The 23,916-nt window shown below is 35.5% G+C and overlaps 1 protein-coding gene across 1 annotated transcript in view; it reads left to right on the plus strand.

Moving 5' to 3' along the window:
• Positions 1–23,916, plus strand: part of ADAMTS19 (ADAM metallopeptidase with thrombospondin type 1 motif 19) — a gene marked incomplete at its 3' end in the record, with an annotated part of 285,099 nt that overhangs the window by 189,270 nt on the left and 71,913 nt on the right. Inside the window, exons 11-15 of the mRNA XM_004384305.2 lie at positions 587–688; positions 6,136–6,266; positions 7,242–7,414; positions 13,813–13,940; positions 18,916–19,036. Coding sequence (XP_004384362.2) covers positions 587–688; positions 6,136–6,266; positions 7,242–7,414; positions 13,813–13,940; positions 18,916–19,036 — 655 coding nt within the window. The remainder of the gene's footprint in view (positions 1–586; positions 689–6,135; positions 6,267–7,241; positions 7,415–13,812; positions 13,941–18,915; positions 19,037–23,916) is intronic.

A 23,916-nucleotide genomic window follows, 5' to 3' on the forward strand; every position in this document is an offset into this window, starting at 1 on the left:
TTTTTTTTTTTTTTTAATTTCCTTCAACTTGTGCCTACAGAAGTTTATTGTATCCTGAAAATCTAAAGCTCATTTACACTGAGGTAAAAATGACTGATAACAAGTTACAAAAATATACTTACTAAGAGTCACTGTATTGTGTCAAGGGCCCAACCTATGTGATATAATAATAAAGTACTAATTGTGGAATTTAAGGATAAAACAGAGCTTGAGTGAGGATGTGTTTTAGGGCAGGAAGTGCTCAATTCATACCACAAACAGAATCACCTGCTCTTACAGCCTGGTTCACATGGAATGAATAATTAATTTAGCTTATCTTATTCTGTTGTAGCTAACGTATCTTGCATAACCACATGTGTTTTATGTAAAGAAATTAAAGAATTTACTTTTATTAAACAGATTTTTTGTTTTTGCATATAGTTGTCTTTCCATCACTATGTCATACACTGTTTTAAATATAAGTTTAATGTTAAAAGTTACCTAAAGCATATTTTCTTCAACTAATCTCAGTTGTTCTAGCCAAATGACTTTCTCAAAAAATACTGACTTATACCCTCCCTTACTAGTTCTTCTGCTCTTTTTTCAGCATGTTATTTGCACAGGGTTGTGGTGTAAGGTAGAAGGTGAGAAAGAATGCAGAACCAAACTAGATCCACCGATGGATGGAACTGATTGTGATCCTGGTAAGGTAAGTCATTGGTCTTTCTTGAAGTGAATAAGAATAGTAAATGAAACAAGAAACTTGAATTTACTTTGGGGATTTTCTCCTGCTAGTTACATGTTTTTATCTCAACAGTGATGGAATATTCTCGACATATAAAAAAATTTCAGCATTTCACCTGTTTTTAATTTGATCTTTTTATATTTGTTACAAATTTGTGGTTGTTTTGTTAATACTAATGTAGTTACTTCTATTGTTGTTGATCATTATAATGTTGAGAGTCAGATATATGTATGATTTGGACAACAAAGTTAATTCATATAACTTTTGCTACTTAAATTAAGCATAAGTAAAATAAGCACAAATAACAGAATAGTTAATAAAACTACTCAGAGCTGATGAATCCTTTTGGGTATAAAATATTGTCTTAGGAAAGATACTGAGTGTCAATAATTTTTCCTTGTCAATTTAAGCAACAGTAAAATATTCCAGTTGACATTTTGGAGATTAGTAAATACTTGGTTTTCTAAGTTGTTTAATGTGTTTTGTAAGGCTATAGGAATTTATTAGCATACATTTTTGGATAAAAATAATTGCTTTTGAAAAATTAATTTACTTTCAAAGAATATAAAGTCAGGTAGATCCCATATGCACTTATAATTAGGGCTAATGTAATTAAGAGACAACAGATCAATAGTTTACATAGTTGTCTAATTTCTGTTCAATGAAATGCATGTGAAATGGTCATATTTAGTCATTCAATGTAAGATAAGAAACCTTGCCTGTGAAGAACATGAATTTTCATTACATTTGAAAAGAAACAACAATATTAAACATCTTCAGATTACCTGGTGTGAATTATTTGGGGAAAAATATGTGGGGTGCTATTTAAAAAAAATCAATTTGAAAAATGAACTGAAATCTAGCAATTCAACTTCTAGAAATTTGTCTTAATGAAATGTAAAACCCATACCAAACCCATTGCTGTCGAGTCGGTTCCAACTCACAGTGACTCTATAGGACAGAGTAGAACTGCCCTACAGGGTTTCCAAGGAACAGCTGGTAGATTCGAACTGCTGACATTTTGGCTAGCAGCTGAGCTCTTAACCACTGTGCCACCAGGACTCCTAATGAAATATACATGTGCACAAATACACACACACACACACACCCATGCTTATATGTGGATGCAGTTTGCAATGGTAAAAAATTAAAAACAACACAAATATTCATCAGTAGAGAATGGTGAAACAGTGTATCAGTTTAAAAAAATGAGGTAAATATGTAGATACTACTATGGCAAGATCTACAAGACATGGCTGTTAGTGCATTGGCATGTCAGAAAAATTCATGCTCTATGATACCTTTTGAGATATAAAGGGAAAAAAAAGCAGTTATATACAGATGTGAATACACACACGCACACACATACACAAAGTATTTGTAAACTCCGAGTAAATGGTTTGATAATATAAATCCATGCTGTGATTAGTGGTTACGTCTTGGAAGGGAAGTAGAATTGATGGATGGGAGTAAGGCATTGGGAGATGAGGGTGAATTTAACTGTTCTCCATACTTTCTGAATTGTTTGAATGTAGTAGTGTAGTCATTTATTACATCTATAATTTTTTTAATTTTAAAAAGGTACAAATTGTTTAAATCCCCCGAAAATTGTCTTAAAGACTAGAAGAGTTTTATCACTAGTGACTATCAATAACAAAATGGTTCCTTGGAGGGGAACTTCTGTGAAATATCAATCAGTTGGTTACAGACTATGCCAAATATTTTTCTGCGAGCTTAAATGGTAGGTCAGTATTTGGGCCTCTGTGCCTTTCTTTTTTTAAAATAATACACAAAAATATAACTAAGTGTGTATATAGGGCAAGCCTCATCTATTATGCTGAGTAATTTATTGCTTGAGTCATAAAACTGCATGAGCAGTAATTTTCATCATCCCTCAAACACGAAAACGGTAATAAACAGAGATAACCAAATATTTAGCTGTAATTCCTCAAACGTCCCACCATCCATCCATCTTACTTAACTTCCTCTCTAGCAATATAAAATATCTTCATTTTTATAATCTGGCATGCTAAATATTTTCTATAATTTTGTCTTTTCATATTTATAAGAATGACCAGCAGACTTAAGGTCTCTAAAATAAACTCATTCTTTCAGCAATCAAAACAGCAATAACTCATTAAGTGTAAAGTGTTTTATTTCCTTATAATTGTGTTAATGATATTCTTTCAGTGATTCTATTATGCTTTGTGTATTGAAATAACTAACAAACTTCTCAGTTCCTCAGGCCATGTGGGCTTCTTCACATGTCCATCTGTTCCAGCTATTTTAGCAGCCATCATACAAACAGCTTCCAACCCTCTGCTGTTGAGTGCGGCAGTGCTAAAATATTTGAATGCTTGCAACCTCTCCCTAAACACTGCTAGCTCAGTAGATTGCAAACCAGGAAACGAAGCTGGAGATTTTGTAATTTATAACACTGTAGTGATGTTAATCTAGCTGCATAAATCTAGTTCATTTGACTATATAATGAAGTTTGAGAAGGTGCCTGCAGAATTGTATGATTCAAAATTATTTTGAAGGTAGCAATTTATACACTGTTTATAAACATGAATTTACTGAATGAAAAACAATCTGTTTTCTCTCTTCCCCTTTCTCTTCATAATACTGTCATCTGTGTTTACATTTACATTTAATAGAGATTAAAGAGTTGATATATGATAGTAAAAACCAACAAATTATGTTTTTTACTTGCAGTGTTTGCTAGGAATGGGGATGGGAGGGGAGTTAAATACCAATTTACTAGAACTTTAGATTGTTTTGTCAGAGTCTATGTAATATATTTTGGTCATTTATTTACCTAAATTGAAATTGTCATTATGATTCGTTATTAAAAATAATGAGGACTGTAATATCCTTTCACAAATGTGCATATTTGAAGAGGTTTTTGCCTTCCTTCTTCCTTGTCTTTCTTCCAACATGTGTGAGTGAAATTTAATTAGAGAATAATCAGGCTCTTTTGACATCTTCATGAACCTCTTTCAATCATGTATTTTCATGAACTTCCTAGACATAGTCACATAAAAATTTGGAAGAATAGAATAGAAATATAGTCAATGTCATCGACTATCCCAGAAATAGTCTATATTATATATATCTGTTAGCATTTTCACAAATAAGACTGTCTTAGTAGAAATGACAAATTTTGAGTTTTATAAACCACACACAATGTCATTTTTGAGACTGAAAACTGTAAATATTATATGAAACAAGAAATGCTGCTAGAAAATTTATGAAAAGCATCCTTAGCATCATTTCATATAGAAACTCAATAATATTTAATAGTCATTTGAACAAAACATTTGACATTTTCCTCATTGCTGAAGCACAGCACTATCTAGAACACAAAAACACATTTCCCCTAGTTTCATCCAGAGATCTGGTATGTGCAAGGTGATAATCTTTAAATATTATACTATGCTTTGCTTTGAATTTCACTGGATTTGTATATGCAGATTGGCTTGTATATCTGTTTCCATTTCTTTTCATCTGCCAGAATGTGATCTAACTTTGATGCTGTGCAGGTCTAGATCCCGTTCCTTCCCAGAATATTTTCAGCCTGCTGTGAACTTCAGCACATCTTTTCAGTGCCAGATTGGTGCTAAATGGGCAAGGAGCTATGATACACATAGGGAAGTAATAGCAAGTAGTCCAAAACAATTAGACCAATTGAAGTTTGACAGCTTTCACATTCGATTTTTCTTTTTTTTTTTAATGAGTGACGTAACATTGTTAAGTCATTAAAACCAGTAAGTAATTTTAAAAGTTTAACTTGGCCTATTCCCCCCGCCCTTTTCCAACTGTCAGACTGTATCTTCGTACAAAACCCCAATCTCTTTAATGACAATTAATATTGGCATATTGATAGACTCAAAGTTAAGTTGTTTTTTTTTTTCCAAGCCTAGATTTAAAACTTTTTGAATCTAAAAGAGATTGAATTTAAATGCTAGCAGTATTAGAGAAAATCTGCAAGGACTAATTATTTTATTGCATATAAAAGCATTAACTGGACTCAAACTATGCAGCATAATGTTCTATATTCTCTCTTCTAAAAATATATATTCTCCAAGTAAATTCTAAAGAAATATTAATAAAGATCAGAATTAACAGAATTTTTATTAGATTACTGAAATATTATTAATAACCTGAATACAATAATACATATAATAATTTTGTATTTTTATTAAGCTTTACCAAATGCTTAGTATGTGCTGTCCATTGTTGTTAGTGCTTCATTTAACTCTTGTAGAAAGGCTATTAGGTAAATATATTATCATTCACATTTTGGAAATGGAAAAGCTGAGAATTAGTTTCTGTAATTTTCCCAAAATCCCTTATAAATCATGTTGCCATGAAATACAGAAAATTTTATAGAGCTAAATGGATCAGTTTGCTGAACCCCATCATTATGCAGTCATTAATCTTAATGTTTCTAATCTTATTATTTTCAACATGATTTTTTTTTTCAGTTAGTTTTTACCATTGAGATATTTGCTGTGGCCATCATCTACCTTTTTTTCCAGAAAAAAGGAGAAGTTACAATAATCTTGTCTTCTAAGCTTTGACAACCATTCCTTGGTGACTGCAGAAACAATCTCTTTCATGCCTTTATTTAAAGTCAATGAAAACATAAAAAAAAGAGAATGACCACACCCCTTACCCTTCTTTCCCAGTTGATAGATACCAAATAAACTACAGAGTAATTGGAATGAAATAACAGAATTTCAAAAAGTCTAATTGCTCAAGTCTTTCCAACAAACTTGGCTTTTTAAAAGAGAACTTGGTATGATGTTAATGCTTGAATTTGATAGGAACTCGTTCAGGAGGGAAAACATGGAGGGCTAAAATTCAGTCTTTGTTTGTTTGTTTAGATATAAGGAAAGAAAATATCCTGAATTACTGGCATTTCAAATCAAAATTGCTAAATTTGCTAAGATGTCTTCTTAAACCAAGTTATAGAAGCACATTTATTTCTCATTTTCCATTCTTATGTATGACTGGTGCTCTATGCTTCTGTGTTTGTTCCTTTTAAATTGCTGTTTTTTTAGAATGTGTTGGATTTTCTTTTCTGCCTATGCAACCCCAAATTCCTTCCCCATCACCTTCACCCAGTCTCAGTCAAAAGGACTGAATTCTCAGGTTTACAGTAACAGATATTCATTCTCTGCTTTCATGATAAGATGGTTTGATCTGACATGAGAATTGTGAGAACTGGGCCATTATGTTACGATGGTAAAAAGCAAGTGTCAACTTGTTTTTTGGTGTTTTTCAATTCCACATGTTTTGGAATCTAGTAGACCTGACTTAATTGCATTTCCAGTGACTGTATAGGCCAGTGAATGATTTTCAGTTGTACCCTGATTTGTTCACCTAAGACATAACTTTTGGAATAGTGGTGTAAGGCTGGAGAATGTACCAGCAGGACCTCAGCACCTGGACAACTGGCTGGAGAGTGGAGCATGTGGAGCCCCTGTAGCCGAACCTGCAGTTCTGGGATCAGCAGTCGCGAGCGCATATGTCCTGGGTAAAAGCAAAGTTCCTGGTTTGGGGGAGGGCACTTTTTCTTCAGTTTTGAAAGGCAGAGGTGTTACTGATAAACCATGTTGGATAGCCAAAGAAGCCAGTCAAACCCTACTCCATTTCGGAAAGCAGAAAAACCCCTCAAATTATTTACTTTACATAAAAACTTCCTCCTAAAAAGAAAATAAAGACCAGCCCTTCTAAGAATAAAGAATTAAAAGCTAAGAAGGATGACTTCCTGAGCAAATCAAGTAAAATTTTGTACTTAAATAAGCAGGGAGACATATTAGGAAAATTTGGTAAGCATTTTAAGAAACTGTGAGAAGAGTAGGAAGATGATGGGTGTTTAGGAAGGAGGTTGGGATGAGAACAACATTAATAGACTATAAAAGCTAAGAATGATGAAAAACAAATCAAGAGTAGCACATACACAGACAAGAATGTATTATAAGACCAACGTGCTCAACCCCGTCATTCCTAGGGTAGGTCCTAGGCAAGTCTGTGAGAAACTTGTTTCCACTTGTATGTTTCAACTTCATTTGTGTGGAGGACTGTGGCAAAGTTCCTCACAAGCAATTTTAGAGCCTAGAACTGATATGAAAACATTAGCGGTATCTCCTTAATGATTCTAAGCACCAAACCTCTTTTTGGGAATTGTAGCCTTTCTATTTGCGCCCAGCCTCTGCCCTGCAGTCCTCTGTAGCAAATTCAGGGCAAGTTGCATTTTAGTCCTCATGTATTTTGGAAGGTAAATTAATCAAGGGTTAAAACATACACACACACATATATATACATATACATATATATTAAACATATGTATTCCCTACTATTACTAATTATTTAATATGTTCACATTTTCAAAAGTAGATTTTAATATAAAGGCTTATACATTATTAATATAATGGTTTTTAATTTTTTTTAATGGAGAGTTAACATAAAAAGCAAAGATAAAATTGATTATTTGTACTATCTTTTCTAGGCTAGGTACTGAAGCAAGGGATTGTAATGGTCCCAGAAAACAATACAGAATATGTGAGAATCCACCTTGTCATGCAGGTTTGCCTGGATTCAGAGACTGGCAATGTCAGGCCTTTAGTGTTAGAACTTCGTACCCAAAGCCTGTACTTCAGTGGCACGCTGTCATGGATGAAGGTATGGCCAACCAGATCACCAATTAAGTAGGCTTCTAGTTTAGCAAGGTGTTTTATGGTAATAGTAAATATTATTTTACTGATTATCTTCTAGGTATTTCAAAACTCTGTTCTACTTTTATGGACATAAAAACCACAAACACTGACTAAAAATATATTTTAAAAAATTATAATGAGATATTGGTACACACCTATGAGACCAGCTAAAATAAAAAATAGAGACATTACCAAATACTGGCAAGGATAAGAAAAAACTGCATGCGGCATACCTTCCTGGTGGCAATGTGAAATGGTAGAGCCACTCTGGAAAATAGTGCGGCAGTTTCTTAGACAACTAAACATACACTTGTCATGCCAAAAAAAACCAAAACAAAACCTGTTGTCTTTGAGTCAATTCCAACTCATAGCAACCCTGTAGGACAGAGTAGATCTGCCCTATAGGGTTTCCAAGGAACGGCTGGTGGATTCGAACTGCCGACCTTTTTTGGTTAGCAGCCATAGCTCTTATTGCACTCCTGAGCATTTATCCTAGAGAAATGAAAATGTACATCCCCACAAAAACCAGTACACGAATGTTTATAGCACTTTTATTTTTAATAGCTAAAAACTGGAAACAACCAAAATGTCTTTCAGTGGTTGAACAAACGTAGTAAGTTCAAACCTTGGAATACTACTCAGCCATAACAAGGAACAAACTATTAATTCATGCAGCAGCTTGTTGGATCTCAAGGGCATGATGCTGAGAAAAGCCAATCTCAAAAGTCCACATACTATATGATTCCATTTATATAGCATTCTTGCAATGATAAAATTATAGAGATGGAAAACAGATTAGGGGTTTCCAGGGGTTAGGGAAAAAAACAAACAAACAAACCCGTTACTGTCAAGTTGATTCCTACTCATAGGACAGAGTAGAACTGCCCCGTAGGATTTCCAAGGAGTGGCTGGTGGATTTGAACTGCTGACCTTTTGGTTAGCAGCCATAGCTCTTAACCACTACGCCACCAGGGTTTCCAAGGTGGCAGGGAAAAAATGGGTGTGATTATAAACGGGTAGCTAGAGGGAGATCTTTGTGCTGATGGAATAGTTTGGTGTCTTGATTGTGGTGGTGCTTACAGAAATCTATATATGTGAGAAAATGGCATGAAGTCAGTTTTCTTGGTTTGCTATTGTACTATAGTTATCAAGGTGTAAGCATTGAAGCAACTCCATAAATGGTACATGGGATCTCCCTGTACTATTTTTACAACTTTATATAAATCTCTAATTATTTCAAAATAAGATTTTTAAGAAAAGAATATCATGTCTCATTGGCTAAGAATGATACAAGTTGCCCATGGTCAGTAGGCTGTTGCTTTGTGCCGCAGTAACAAAGTAGTAATGGATTATGTGAGTTCATTGGTCTTTTATGCCTCTACTCTTTCCTTTCTCTATTCCCCTTCTTAGTCAATTTGGACTTTTTTCTTTTTTTCATTTCAGTAACACTCTCGTCAATAGACTAAACTCCATTGTTCCTCAATTTCAACTCACCCATCTGGCAAAACCCTGTTCTTTCTGTAAGCCTCCAAGTATACAGGCAGACTATTCTACTGCTTAATGGAAAAAAAGAGCATTCATTGATGATTACTTTCTCATCTTCTCACTATCAAATACGTAAGCCTACTTCTATCTGTAGAAATTCCATCCACTTTCTACTATGACAGAAAAGATTTATTCACTTCTAAGGCCAGTCCCTTCAGCCATGCACTTGGTGCCATCCCCGTCTTCCCTTTTGAGGTATCTCACTCATTGACTCTACTTTCTCTTATATATTTAATCCCTCTCTGCTACATCATTCACATTCAATATTTAAACACATCTAGGACTCTATCATTAAAAAATACAGCCTTTCCTCATGCCACCTCCAGCTAATACACTTTTATTTTTCTCTACTCAACAGCCAGTCTTCCCAAAAGAGCCGTCTGTTTTCCAGCTCTCCCTTTCTTTACTTTCTATTCACTTCAATCTGAATTCTATTTAGTCATTCCACCAGCAAAAATCTCACTGAGGTCATTGAGGACTCCCATGGAAACTAAACCTAATGAATGAATAGTTTCTAGTCCTTTTCTTAATTGACCTCTCAAATGCACTTGAAGGGTTGACCACCTCTTGATTCTTGAAATGGTCGTGTGCCTTGGTTTTCATGACACAGAACTATCCTGACTTTCCTATTGTATCTCTGACTTATTTGTCTTCTACTGTGTTGATCTGTCTCCTCCACCTCACCATTAAACATTGAAATTCTTCAAGATTCTATCCTAAACCCTAGTCTCTTTTCATTCTACATTTTCTTCTTAAGTGACCTCATCCGTATCTGTGACTTCAGATATGCAAATAACTTATGAATTTATGTTTCCAGCCACATTTTCCCTTTGAGCTCCAAACAGAACATCCAGAGTGATACATTTAAAATGCTAATCACATCATATTATTCCTCCACTCAAAACCTTCCAAAAACTTACCAACTTGCTCAGAGTAAAATTCCAAAGTTTTTTTAATGGACTGTAAGTTCTTCTACTATCTGACTCTCTGTTGCCCTCTAACTTCATTTTCTACTGTTTTCTTCTAGCCACATTGGCTTCCTTGCTTATCCTGGAATAAGTCAGGTAAACTTCTGTCTCACAACCTTGGCAGCTATTGTTCTCCCTGTTGAAATGCTTTCCCTAGATATTGGCATGGCTCACTCCCTCAACTTCTTTAGGTTTTTCTTAAATATTAACTCAATACTTTTTCCTTCCTCTGCTTTATTTTTTTTCCACAGCATTTATCACCATTAGACATAATATTTCTATATATTATTTGTTTATTATCTACCCCCTGAGTAATACTTAGAAGAGCAGAGCTTGTTGTCATATTTTATTCACTGCTGTATCTTTACCAGTTAAAACTATCTGACACAGAGTAGGCACTTAAAAAATATTAGGTGAATGAACAACAGGAATTTTTCTAGTGATCTTCCCTGGGTGCTCTTCTCTTTTCCCTGAGCATTCTCCTTGAGATAGCCTTAACTTTTCTTTAGGTTTTACTTATCATCTGTATTATAATGGAACCCAAATATTTATCTCCACCCCAGATCTCCTTATTCTGAGCTCCTTATTTGCTTATCCATCTGCTTCATGGGCATCTCCACTCAGTATCCCATTCACCTCTAACCCAACACCCCCAGATTGGACACACCCTCTTTCCCTTTCCTTTCTCTCCCACTCCTGCCATCTTCTCTTTTTATTGTGCTCTCTCACAGAGAGTGGCATTGTGATGAACTTGATCGATCAAGCCAAGTCAGAATCCTTCTTCCTCAGTATCCATTTACATCTCATCATTCAGCAAGCCCTATTTGCCTAAACCTTTCTGTCCCTACTGCCAGCATGTATACTCATGATTTCATCATCTCTAATCTGTATTCCTCAACCAGCTTCCCTCATGGTTTCTCTGACCACAGTCTCACCTTACTTTAGTCTCTACTCCTCATTTCTGCTGCGCTGGCCTTTTGAATGGCCAGATCTGTCAGTCATTGCCCTAAGAAATACCCTTCTGTAAACCCCATTGATCTCAAGACCAATCTCAAACTTCATTACCTGCTTTACAAGGCCATTTTGTGGCTGGACCTCTTGAGCTTCTTGTGCTTTATCTCTATCCATTCCCTTTTGAGTTCTCCAGTACCACCACCCAGATCCTATTCAGTCTTTCAGATACTTCATACTCTCATACCTGTAGGCCCATACATGTTACTTTTTTGGCATAATATTCTTTCCTTCTCAATCTTTGATCCTTCTCCCCATGTATTTACCTTGAAAGCTGCCCCTTTTAAGTTTTTAGACTCAGTTTATATCAATTCCTTTAGGAAAAACAAATCCCTCTAACTCTTCAGATGGGTTATGTGTTCCTTCTAGGTACTCCAAAATCATCCTGCTATAGCATATTTTAACATGTCTGTATCCCACCTAATGTCTATGCCTAAAATACTGGCTGGCATATATTAAGCTTCAATGAATATTTGTTGCATAAATTTGAATACATACCCATTATTTTTTGGTGCTAAACATATAATCAATATGACTCTTCACATTATGAATTCATTTCCTGATCATTTGAGAGTTAATCCCATCTCTCCTTCTAACTGGCTGTAAGATCTTGATAGTGTTAAACTCATTTGGAACATATTTTCTCATATATGAAAAAGAGACAGGAAACAGATGATCTCAGGTTCCCTCAGGATTAGAAAAGAAAAAAAAATCAGAGATTGAAGGGGGTCAATTTAAAATGTTAAAGCTGTTGGAAATCACAATTAAAGAAGCTCTTAACTCTTATAAAGAGATATTTATCACCAGAGTGATCCATAGTAGCTATTTATATTTTGCAGCACACGTCAATCTGTATGATGAATAGGATACACAGTAGTAATTAGCCTTTGTGCTATAGAAGAAATTGAAATATACAATCCTTTAAAAATATTCCAGGCCTTCTTAACATTATGACACCTATACAATGCAAGTAGCTATTTTTGCCATGTTCTTATGTAATGCATGAATCCATGGCTAGAAGGATTAAATGTAGGATACTAATATAGTAGTGAACACTTAATTTAAGAGAAAAGAGATACATGGCCTTAACATCCAGGTATTTTACATACTCAGTGCTGAAATTCGAGTCTAATGCATATCTTGGAAGGATTGATCTCTTAAATCAGGACAGAGCCTGCCTGCCAAGTGCTGGTGTGTTACATGGATCACTACAGTGTCACAGTCTTGAGGGTATACTCCAGGAAGGAAGTTTGGTATCAAATGTTTATTTCATCTGTAGAGCTAAAGTAAGCAGAGTGTGTTGACAATATATTACAAGAGGAGAAATACAAAAATTTTATATGAATTCTTGCTTGGAATGTGAATGGCGTTTTCTAGAAAACCAACTCCTTTTAACGTTATTCATATATCTGGTTTACCCTTCTCTTCAGTGGAAACTCCAGAAAGAAAATTATATATACCACATCTAAAGTGCTTTAATTATACCAGCTGTTTTTAAGCCCAAAGATATGACATAGTAAGCAGTCATTGAATAAACATAACCTACTTTGAGGTGTGAGAGCACACTGAAATGCTTTATTGTGGCTTATAATGCCATCTTAAAGGAAAATTTCAAAACCATTCACATGAAAGGCCATGTTCCAACTCCCGAGAATTGTTCAGAGCCGTATTCAGAAGCCACATGTGAAAACTGTTTGAAATGTTCAATTCTGAAGGCTCATTTAACTGTCTTCTCTTTGCAAAGCAATGCCCTGTTCTGTGCCTCTGACTGTTATTTGGTATTTATAGAATCCCATCAGCATACGTGGAACTTTACTGAAGACATAAGCTAAGATCAGTGTCAGAGACTGTAAACTATTTTCCATTCTATTTATACGAGCTAATAAACAGTAAAGGACCTGGCTGGTGTTAAGCCAATAGATTAGTAATGTAGCATGGAAATTGCTCTGAAGTTTCAGATTTGGATACTCCTACTGCTGGTGTTACCAAATACTACAGCTGCTCTGTAGGAGGCTTAGAAATAGAAACAACACTTTAAAAATATTTTGCTACTCTTTGACTGAGGCAAGTGTTTTAACCCTGACCACTCTACTTAGTTGTTCACTTATTATTGCACTGAAGAAGACTCCCAGCCATTCAAGAAGTGGTTCTCCAACTAGATATCGTACGTAATGAAATACTCCCTGAGTAAGCGGTAAAGGGGGTTTGAATCCCAGCTAGTGCATCAACAATGGTGTATAAGGGAGAATGCTCTCATGGAATTGTATTGTGTGTCTGAACATCTTAATAAATGGAAAAGCTTATGAGAATAGCTTATCTCATAGGTTCTTAGTAGTTTTTCAATTAGAAAATGTCAAATGCATAGGAGAGAAAAATAGTGTATTGGAATGTACAAGTTGAACATCAAGGAAAGCTTTATGGATAAAGTAAGTCTTAAGCCAGGACTTGAAAAATAGGTAGACTCTGATGTGTATTCAAGAGGAGGGGGAGATCATTTCAGAAGAAACGAGCCAAAAGTAGGAGCATGCAAAATATTTTACAGGGAGAATGATTGGTTTGTGTGTGGTTGAAGATATGTACTAGAGAATAATAAATGATACATTTTACAAGGTAATTTGAAGCTAGATTTTTTAAGGTGGAAGATTAATATGCATTATGTAACTAATTTTTTTCTAGGCATTATCTCATTTAATATGTACAATAATCCTCTAGTATTACATTACACAATTAACATCTATCATATTTTTTACCCAATAATTGTTCTGAAAAAATAAAGTTTGAGATAAAAATATTAACAGAGTAACGTTTACTCATTTCTTTCTATTCACTCTATATGTAGAAAAACCATGTGCCCTGTTTTGCTCACCTGTTGGAAAAGAACACCCTATTCTTCTATCAGAAAAAGTGATGGATGGAACTTCTTGTGGCAATCAGGGATTAGATGTCTGTGCAAATGGTAGATGCCAGGTAAGCCATTCCAAAAGGGATAATTTATATGTTGAGTGAAGACTATGGGACCGTTGAGGAACTGCAATGTGTAGTGAAGTGCTCTGGACCAAACTTCAAAATACAGGAGTGCAGTCCTGACTCTATTTTGACCTTGAGCAAGTCTGAACTACTATGAAACTACATTTCTTCATCTGTATGATGAAGGGATTGTAGTAGATAATTCATGAAAGCCATTATTAACTGGAAGAATCTGAGAGTTTTTTATTCTGTAATGTATATATTGTAGGTCTAAAATTGGAACACTACCATGCATTTTATGTCAAAACATTCCAGACCAAAAATTCAAGCACTCCATTTCTCCATGTCCTGTGTCCAAGACTGAGCCATGTGGCAAAAACCTATAAAATCAGCCCTATTACTCACTCAACATTAAAATCTTCTCAACACAAGTGAACCAACTGCTTTTTAAATATGTCTTCGATTTTTTTATAATGTTTAAATATTTTGTTTGTGTTTCTCTTCCTTTTGAAAAATAATCTCCATTTACTGTGTGTTATTCATGTGTGTTATTCCTTTATCTTTAGAAAATCGCAAATTCCGTTGGCATATGTGCAGCATAGTGAAAAGATCAAAATAGAACTTAGAAACTGTTAGTCATGGCTCTGTTACTTTCTCAAGTTGACTTCCCCTGGCAGGTTCACAGAGTCTCTGGGTGATTTAAATGGTTAATGTGCTCAGCTGCTAACCAAAAGGTTGGAAGTTTGAATTCACCCAGAGATGCCTTAGAACAAAGGGTCTGGCAAGCTACTGAAAAAATCAACCATTGAAACCCTTCGGAGCACAGTTCTGCTCTAACACAGACATGAGTCAGAGTTGACTGGTTTTGGGGCAGATTAACATGGAGGAAGACCTCATCGAGATGGATTGACACAGTGGCTGCAACAGTGGGCTCAAGGATAGCAACGGTTGTAAGGATGGCACAGAACTGGGCAGTGTTTCATTGTGTTGTACATAGAGTAGCTATGAGTCGGAACCAACTCGACAGCACCTAACAACAACAGCAACAACATGGAGTGATCTCATGGTCAGCATCTGTGCAGGAAGGGGAAGGAAAAAAGATTGGGCAGAGGGGGAAATTGGGCTGTGCTGCAGTCACAGTAAGACCTCAGCTGACCCCATGGGGAGCCCTTAAACTGGGATGGCTCTTCAGGGTTGTCACCATTTGAGGTGAGAAAACCAGGCCTTTTTTACCTGGCTTCTCCTACTGTTTGGATGCATGCTGCCCTAGAAGGAGATGTGACTTTGGGAAAGGCAGTTTTCTTCAGGCTAGGCAATTTCTGAAGAGGGTGGATAGCTGAGAGCCATCACTTTGTAGCCTTCTCAGGAGCAGGGAAAATAAATCCTTTAGTAATGAAAGGTGTATATGGGCAGAATCCACGACAGCTACTAAGAAACTGTGTTCTTGAGCGAACCACTTAAAATCTGTATGCACCCATTAAGTAATCTATAAAATGAGCTTGTTAGACCAGTGGTCACTGACCTTTTTGTGTTACATGCTCATTTGGAGAAATTGAGAAAATAGTGCCCCCCCCCCCAAAAATGCACACCTGAACACACACACACACGTACACACCCCAATATTTATAAACAGTTGCAAGTTATGGATGGATCAATCAGAAGTCCAGTAAGTCCAATGGACTTCTGATTAAGACCCTGGGAAAAACATGAGACCTAAATGCTTTCTCAGCTCCAAGCATCTGTATTTTGCCAGTATGCTGTAAAGTTTAAAGCACAGAATCGTGTAATACCATTGGCATAAGAAACAGTCTTATAATTACATATCAACTTCCTTTATTTTTTAGCACAATACGGCAGTAATCTGAAATGTGATTTTTCATTTGTCTATAAAAAATCATGGCAGGTATTTTACCTGTGTACGTTTTGTTTTCAGAACTTCCTGTTGCGCAATAAAAGATTTAAAGTTCATTTCAGCGTTATATGTAAATCTGTCAAATCAGTGTATGTCTTCAATGAATATGTTTTTTAAACAAAAATTATTTTCCTAACTGTATATGCCAACTATAATAGCCTAAATTGCTATGCTTTCCACTTAACAGTATTGTATAAGCCAGATATTCTACAGAGTCCCTGACTAGACATTAAAATTACACAACAACATCAAAAAATCTGCCACATGCTATTTGAATCTGATGATTATAATTAAAATGACTTGACTTCTGATGACACTGGAATACTTCAAGATTCTGGCTTTTTAACTAAAGTGTTTCATTTAGTCTTTCAATATAATTAAAAGCATACCTTTTTTTTTCATGAGGACCCTCTGTATATTGGGGTTGCCTAGAATGTTTTGTTTTATCACAAAATATATAGCACAAAAGCTGAATGTAGAATTCTAAACTTGGTGACTGAACTAAGGAGAGCAATTGAAAACAGGTTTCTTCTGGAGACCCAGTTTGTCTCTGTGAAGCTTCCATCACTGAAAAGGATGAGGACATCTCCACCCTGTGTTACTATGTTACCTGCCTATCTCCAGCGTGCCAGTGGTACTGCAGATACCACCCACCAGTTAAACAGTGTTGCCTTTTTAAAGTAATTTATCAACTTTTGGATTTATGTGAGCATATTTTGATAAGTGGGGATACTTGAAGCAACCAATTATAAAATACAAAACCTCCAATTTTTATCTTAAAAATGTGTGGTTATTTACATGAAAATATGTTTAACCCCATTATTCATTAGGGAAATTCAAATCAAACCACAATAAAATACCACTTCATAGGATGGCGCTATGATGACTATAATAAAAAGTTGGAAAATAAGTGTTGGTGAGGATGTGGAAAAATTGGATCTCGCTTAGGTTTATGTATAATGGTGCAGATGCTTTGGAAAATAGTTTGGCACTCTCAGAAAGTTAAACATAGAACCACCATATGACACAACAATTCCACTCCGAGGCATATACCCAAAAGAACTGGAAACATGTATTCAAACAAAAACATGTACATGAATATTTATAGCAATACCATTCACAATAGCCAAAAGGTGAAAACAACCTAAGTGTCCATCAACAGATGAATGGATAAACAAAATGTGGTATATCCTTACAAAAGAATATTATTCAACCATAAAAAGCAATGAAGCATTGATACATGATTCAGCATGGATGGACCTTGAAATCATTAAGCTAAGTGAAAGCGCCAGACACAAAAGATCCGTACTATACAATTTTACTTAAATATCCAGAGTAGATAAATCCATAGAGACAGAAAGCGGATTAGTGATTTGCAGGGGCTGTAGATAGGAGAGTGCTGGTTTAGTGGGTACAGGGTTTCCTTTTGGGGTGATGAAAATGTTTTAGAACTAGATAGAGATGATGGTTGCACAACATTGTGAATGTACTAAATGTCACTGAATTTTACACTTTAACATGGTTAATTTTTAATGCAAATTTTACCGCAATAAAAAGAAAAAATAAATATGATTATTGAACTATGGCATATATGTCTGTCTCTAACTTTGACTTTATACATCTTGTAATACCCCAGTTACAAGAGTTAGAAAAAATTAAGGAACTATTGAGTACAAATTTATTCATTCATTTAACTACTATTTATTTTACTCTTACTATTTGCCAAGAAACAAGCTGGGTGCTAGGGATAAAGCAATGAAGGTCTTTTTATCATTTTGAAATCTCTCTAAGCTCTATTCTAATTTTTTCTCCATTTGTACATGAAGGAGAGGAGTTGTTTTTTCTCACCCCGGGGCTCCCAGTTCTTTTCACGGCTCCTGCTAAGTGTCCTTTTCACATACCTTTGTTGTTTTTTGAGCATTTCCTGTGGTAGCTACTTCTTTCTTCCAGACATTCTCTTTATTTCTCCCTGAATAAGCTTTGACTTGGTGATCAGAGTTCTCCTCTATTGCATTTGCTTTGTCAACTTCTTGACACTGATAGGTCCCTCTTAACAAAAGGCAGGCAGACTATATTATGCAGTTTCAGTGTGATTTTTGCTTTCAGGATATTGTTCCTACAGCTGCATTTTATAATTTGCTGACTTCCGTCACTCCAACACCACCAACACTAACCAGAGGAACAAACCCTGTTTTGTTTTTACTTTTGTTTTATTTAATATTTTAAAAGTTCCGCTAAAATAATTGAAACTTGTAAGTGGATATATCGTCAATCTCTTCCAAATCTTTCTTGTTTAAGGGTAAATGTGTAATCCTACTATTTCTGATTGTATCCACATGGTAAATTCTGCTCTTTGAGTATGCATAACTTTGCAAACTATCATATTTTCTGAAAATCAATGAGAGACAAACAGTATTCACTAGAAGTGAGTCAATTGACTTAATATCAGAAGGTTCATATTAACAGAATTCTTCTGGGAGCATATAAAATTACTTCCTCACCTGTTCATATTCCTTATAGCAGCCACAGGCTGTGAGCAGTTCTTACAGAACTCTCTGGCTCTCCTTTCTTCATTTGCTGCATATCAAAGAAGATGGGGATGCTAGTTTTTTAGTAAACTGTAGTGAAAATGAGTGTTTATGTTAGATTTTTCACAAAGTTACTATTTAATATTCAGTATTTTGCTTTGCAGCCATCCGTATAGTGAAATACATCTATTCTGTGTTGAGTAGAATGCATTAGATGAATCATGTTATGTTTAATAGAAAGGTGGTTTCCTTTGGGATTTATATAAATTTCATTTTTCTCAGTAATATTATTTTTCTGAAATTACTTTGGATATAATTTAATGCTTAATGCAAGAAAAATCATTGTCCTACTGTTTGGTCATTTTATAGATTGTATTATTAGAAAAGAGCTTGCTGTATTAGTTTGCACCAGAGATTATGACACTTTACTAGTTTATCAATGATATAAATACTCTTTGTAGAGACTAGGTTTGCCCTAAATGAGTAGTGGAAAAAACCACTCACTTTGTGATGTATTGTCATTCTTTTGTTACAGAAAGTTGGCTGTGATGGTTTTTTAGGGTCTCTTGCAAGGGAAGATCATTGTGGTGTATGCAATGGCAATGGAAAGTCATGCAAAATCATTAAAGGTGATTTCAATCACACCAGAGGAGCAGGTAATTGTTCTTTATTCTTTATCCCCAAAGTCTTTGGGGACAGAGATTACATCGAACTTGATTTAGAAATCACAGTTCTGATTCTATTGAAGACTTTCACAATGGGTGTTGAATGATTTTTTTGAGATGACATACAATACATGTGATATGAGCCAGAAATTCTAACAAGCTGATTTCCCAATAATGAAAATATGAAGTCATCTGTTGTGCATTTAATAAATTAGAGCAGCAAGGGAATAATCTAATTTGCATTGGCTGATGTTACCAGGCTTCTGCAGAATTTATTCTCCAGTGCAAACTATGACGTTTAACAGAAACTAATGATTTGTAACAACCGGAAGCAACTACTGAGAATATTATTCTTCAGGTTTTCAGCTTTCCACTTGCTTCATTTTTCTTAATATTTCAGCTAAATTTTAAGGGAATCAGTTTTTTGAAACAGTGAGTCTATGGCCGTATTGCATGGTGGAAAAGATAGCAGAAGCGGGTCGGAAGTTGCAGAATGATGTTCCTAATATATTAAGAGCAGAAAGTTATCCTCACTTATTTTCTTTTCTCATGTAAATTGTATAATAATACTGAGGAGATATGAAGATGAAATTATGGTATATGTATTATAATGTTTAAAATTATCTACAAGAAAAAGTGATATTATCTACACTGAAATATAGACCCAGAAATATTTACTACAGAAAATACTTTATACTCAGATCCTCAAGCGTACTGGAAAGAAGCAAACACTTTCTGTGTTCACATTAGTCTCTTACCTGAACATGTATTTGTTGAACCATTTTAGTGTTTTTGATTCTATTTTCATCATCATTAGTATACTTTATTACAAACGTAAATTTTTTTCCAGTATAAATTCCTTTCTTGTTAAAAAAAAGTATACCATAAAATCTGAGACCAAAATAGGTATTAGTTTTAATAAAAGAACAAGTCCTTTATGTTTGAATAACCAGGAAGACTGAGTTCATTCTAGCTAAAAGAGTTCTTCAGAAAAGAAAATTAGTCACAGCCATCTGAAGTTTGAATCTCACCTTTTGTTTGGCCCCAGCAGAATAAGAGATAAGTGAGCCTAAAGTTCTTGAATCCTAAAAATAACTATGGCCCAGGGTAAATTGCAGATCAAAATCTCAATCTCCAAAGCTGTGAAAAAGGTGACAGGTGCCACAAGTCAAAATCTGCCAGCGCTCATTTAGAAAAGACATACTTAGCTGTAATAGGCTCCTAGACTTTCAACTAAGGAATGTAATTATAATAAGCTTTTCAGTCTGATTGTTACGGGAGATGTTTTTATACTGCAGAAGTTGAAATGAAATCTGAAAGATGAAAGAAATTGAAAGATACTAGAATATTCTTGCTTAGTGATTTAATATGCGTGGAAACAGCTGAAGAATACAGACAAACATTCAGTGAAGATATGAGGTGATTGAAAATACCATGGCTTGGGTCAGGCGCAGCTTAGTCCTCAAAGTGACATCTTTGCTTTTGAACACTTTAAAGAGGTCTTTTGCAGCAGATTTGCCCAATGCAATACGTCATTTGATTTCTTGAATACTGCTTCCATGGGCGTTGATTGTGGATCCAAGTAAAATGAAATCCTTGACAGCTTCAATATTTTCTCTGTTTATCATGATGTTGCTTATTGGTCCAGTTGTGGAAATTTTTGTTTTCTTTGTGTTGAGGTGTAATCCGTACTGAAGGCTGTAGTCTCTGATCTTCATCAGTAAGCGCTTCAAGTCCTCTTCACTTTCAGCAAGCAAGGTTGTGTCAGCTGCATAACGCAGGTGGTTAATTAGACTTCCTCTATGTTTCTTATAGGTCTTCAAACTGATCATGCTCCCTCCTAACACTTCACATTTACAAATGTAGTCTATCAGTTTCCTCTTAGCTCTGCCTGGTTAGTTCTTAGCCATCACTCAGATGTTAGCTCAAATATCACTTCTTTGGGCAAGTATTTCCTAAAAACCTCTGTCTCCTGTCAGCATGACTAGTTTGGCAACACACTCTGTAGGTGTATCCTAAGGTAGAGCTGTAATCCCATTTGTAATTTTAGATGTATTGGTTCGCCTTCCTCACTAGACTTTAAGCTAAGTTATGAAAAACATCACGGCTATTTTTGTTCAAGCACAAGGCTTGGTTCATTAATATTGGTTAAATTGATTAGTAATAAAACGTTACATTTTTCAGAACTTGCACATTAAAAAATCCTGTGTGAGTCTGTAATTCTATCATGGGCCTCATCTATTTTGACTTTAGGAATGTTGTGTTCATTCCTCTTGAGACAGTTTCATCCCTTTAGTTCATGGGCTTTCTAGAATTTCTTGAGGGAATTGCAGCCTATTTGGCCATGTACAATGTATAGATTGCGTGAGCAGCACACCTGCAGACACATGTGGGTGTTTCCAGTCCCTCTGCTCAATTTAGAATTTGCTAAGTCATTTTTGTTGGAGCTAGAGAATAAACTTAAGAAGTCGTGTGTGTGGTTTTCTTTTTCTTAGTTCATTTGTCATGCCTTTTCATTACAACCTGCCTAGCCAGGAGATCATTTTTTTAAGGGAATGAAAGGTAAGTTGTGTATTTGGCCGTTTGTGGAACTCTGTAGTTGTGTAACAGTATATGTTAAGAGGAAAACGGGCATAAAATGTGTTATTCTTAGTATAAGAAGATGATGTTATTCATCCTGCATAAGGAGGACATGCTCTCAGAGTTTGTGTTTGTTTGTTTGTTTGCCACAGCAGTGGGAGAGTCATAGTGTTGTCTGTTCTATTTTATGAAATAGTAGCAGTGAGTCATAGCAAGAAGCACATAGTAGAATCAGACATATCTGAGTTCAAAGCGTAGGTCAGCTAATTATTGACAATGGAGTCTTAAAGAGTATTTTTTTCTCTACCTTTATTTTCTCATCTATCACATTTTAAATGCAATATCTACCTTGGATGTTACCATATGTTTAAATGTAATAATTTATGTAAAGTACCTGGAATAGTGATTAACACATAGCAGTTGTTCAAAATATGGTATTTATCAGTGTTCCTACCATGAAGATGTTGGTTACTATTAGCATTTTAAGATGGCTAAGACTGAGATCTCTTGTTATAAGGTGGGATTTTCCTCTGTACAAAATAAACTGTTCAATATGAGGATCAAATTTATTGAGATCAACATCATTGGCATCATGTTCCAACCTCTAAGCTAGACAGTTGTTGTTGTTAGGTGCCATCGAGTTGGTTCCGACTCCTAGCGAGCACATGCACAACAGAAAGAAACACTGCCCAGTCCTGTGCCATCCTCACAATCGTTGCTATGTTTGAGCGCATTGTTGCAGCCACTGTGTCAATCCATCTCATTAAGGGTCTTTTCTTTTTCACTGACCCTCTGCTTTACTACCCTATGGGGCAGTTGTACTCTTTCCTGTAGGGTTGCTATGAGTCGGAATTGACTCCATGGCAATGGGTTTTGGAAACTGGTGGCAAAGTGTTTGTACAGCCGCTAACCAAAAGGTCGGCAGTGCGAATCCACTAGGCGCTCCTTGGAAATCCTGTGGGGCAGTTCTACTCTGTGCTCTAGGGTCGCTAGGAGTTGGAATCAACTCAACAGCAACAGGTTTGGTTTTTTGGTCTACTTTACCAAGCATGATGTTTTTCTCCAGGGACTGGTCCCTCCTGATAACATGTCCAAAGTATATGAGATGAAGTCTTGCATTCCTTGCTTCTAAGGAGCATTCTGACTGTACTTCTTTCAAGTCAGATTTGTTCTGGCAGTCCATGGTATATTCAGTATTCTTCATCAACACTGTAATTCAAAGGCATCAATTGTTCTTTTGTCTTCCTTATTCATTGTCCTGCTTTCACATACATATGAGGTGATTGAAAACACCATGGCTTGAATCAGGCAACCTTAGTCCTCAACGTGACATCTTTGCTTTTGAACACTTTAAAGAAGTCTTCTGCAGCAGAATTGCCCAGTGCAGTACGTCATTTGATTTCTTGACTGCTGCTTCCATAGGTGTTAATTGTGGATCCAAGTAGAATGAAATCCTTGACAGCTTCAGTATTTTCTCTGCTTATCATGATGTTGCTTATTGGTTCAGTTGTGAGGACTTTTGTTTTCTTTATGTTGAGGTGTAATCCATACTGAATGCTGTAGTCTTTCATCTTCATCAGTAAGTGCTTCAAGTCCTCTTTGCTTTCAGCAAGCAAGATTGTGTCATCTGCAATAGCCACTCATATCCACCACTTTTAAATAATGTACATTCTCAATTTAATCAAAAGGCTCATTTACTAAAGAAGTGCTAAGTGCCTTTCTCTTTTCATATTATTTTTGCTTGATATGTTTCTCCTCTGTTTCTTCTTTAAACAGTCCAACTCATCTGTTCTCAAAACCATTCCAGTGGAACAAATAATTGAGAATTGCTCTAGATAAAACTATAAACTTAAATATTTCCTCTAATGCACAAAATACCTCTGAATTTACTGCTAAACTTAATCAGGAATTTACGCACACTAGTTCTACCTTTCTCCAGCTACTATTCTTTTTTTTTTTTAACGTCCTGGAACTTAATGTCTTTTCTGTACTAAATTCGTTTACTCAGAGATAAGCAGGTACCTCCTGACAGTGAAATCCACTGGACTGCCTGTAGTCACCTTTCTTTTGATATCTGTACAGCTTTTAACAGAGTTGACCATCCACTTTACTTCTTGAAATATCCTAATCCATAGGAACCATCTATACCAAAATAGACCAGATCTCCTCCTGTGCTGGTGATTATTCCTTGTCTTCTTTCCTGATTTATTTTCGACCTTTCTGTTACTAACTATGGTTGAGTCCTTGACTTCTCTTCTTTCTCCTTCTTATTCCTGTGGCTTAAACTACCA

This window comes from Trichechus manatus, unplaced genomic scaffold (assembly GCF_000243295.1).
Source record: "Trichechus manatus latirostris isolate Lorelei unplaced genomic scaffold, TriManLat1.0 scaffold00121, whole genome shotgun sequence".
NCBI lineage: Eukaryota > Metazoa > Chordata > Mammalia > Sirenia > Trichechidae > Trichechus > Trichechus manatus.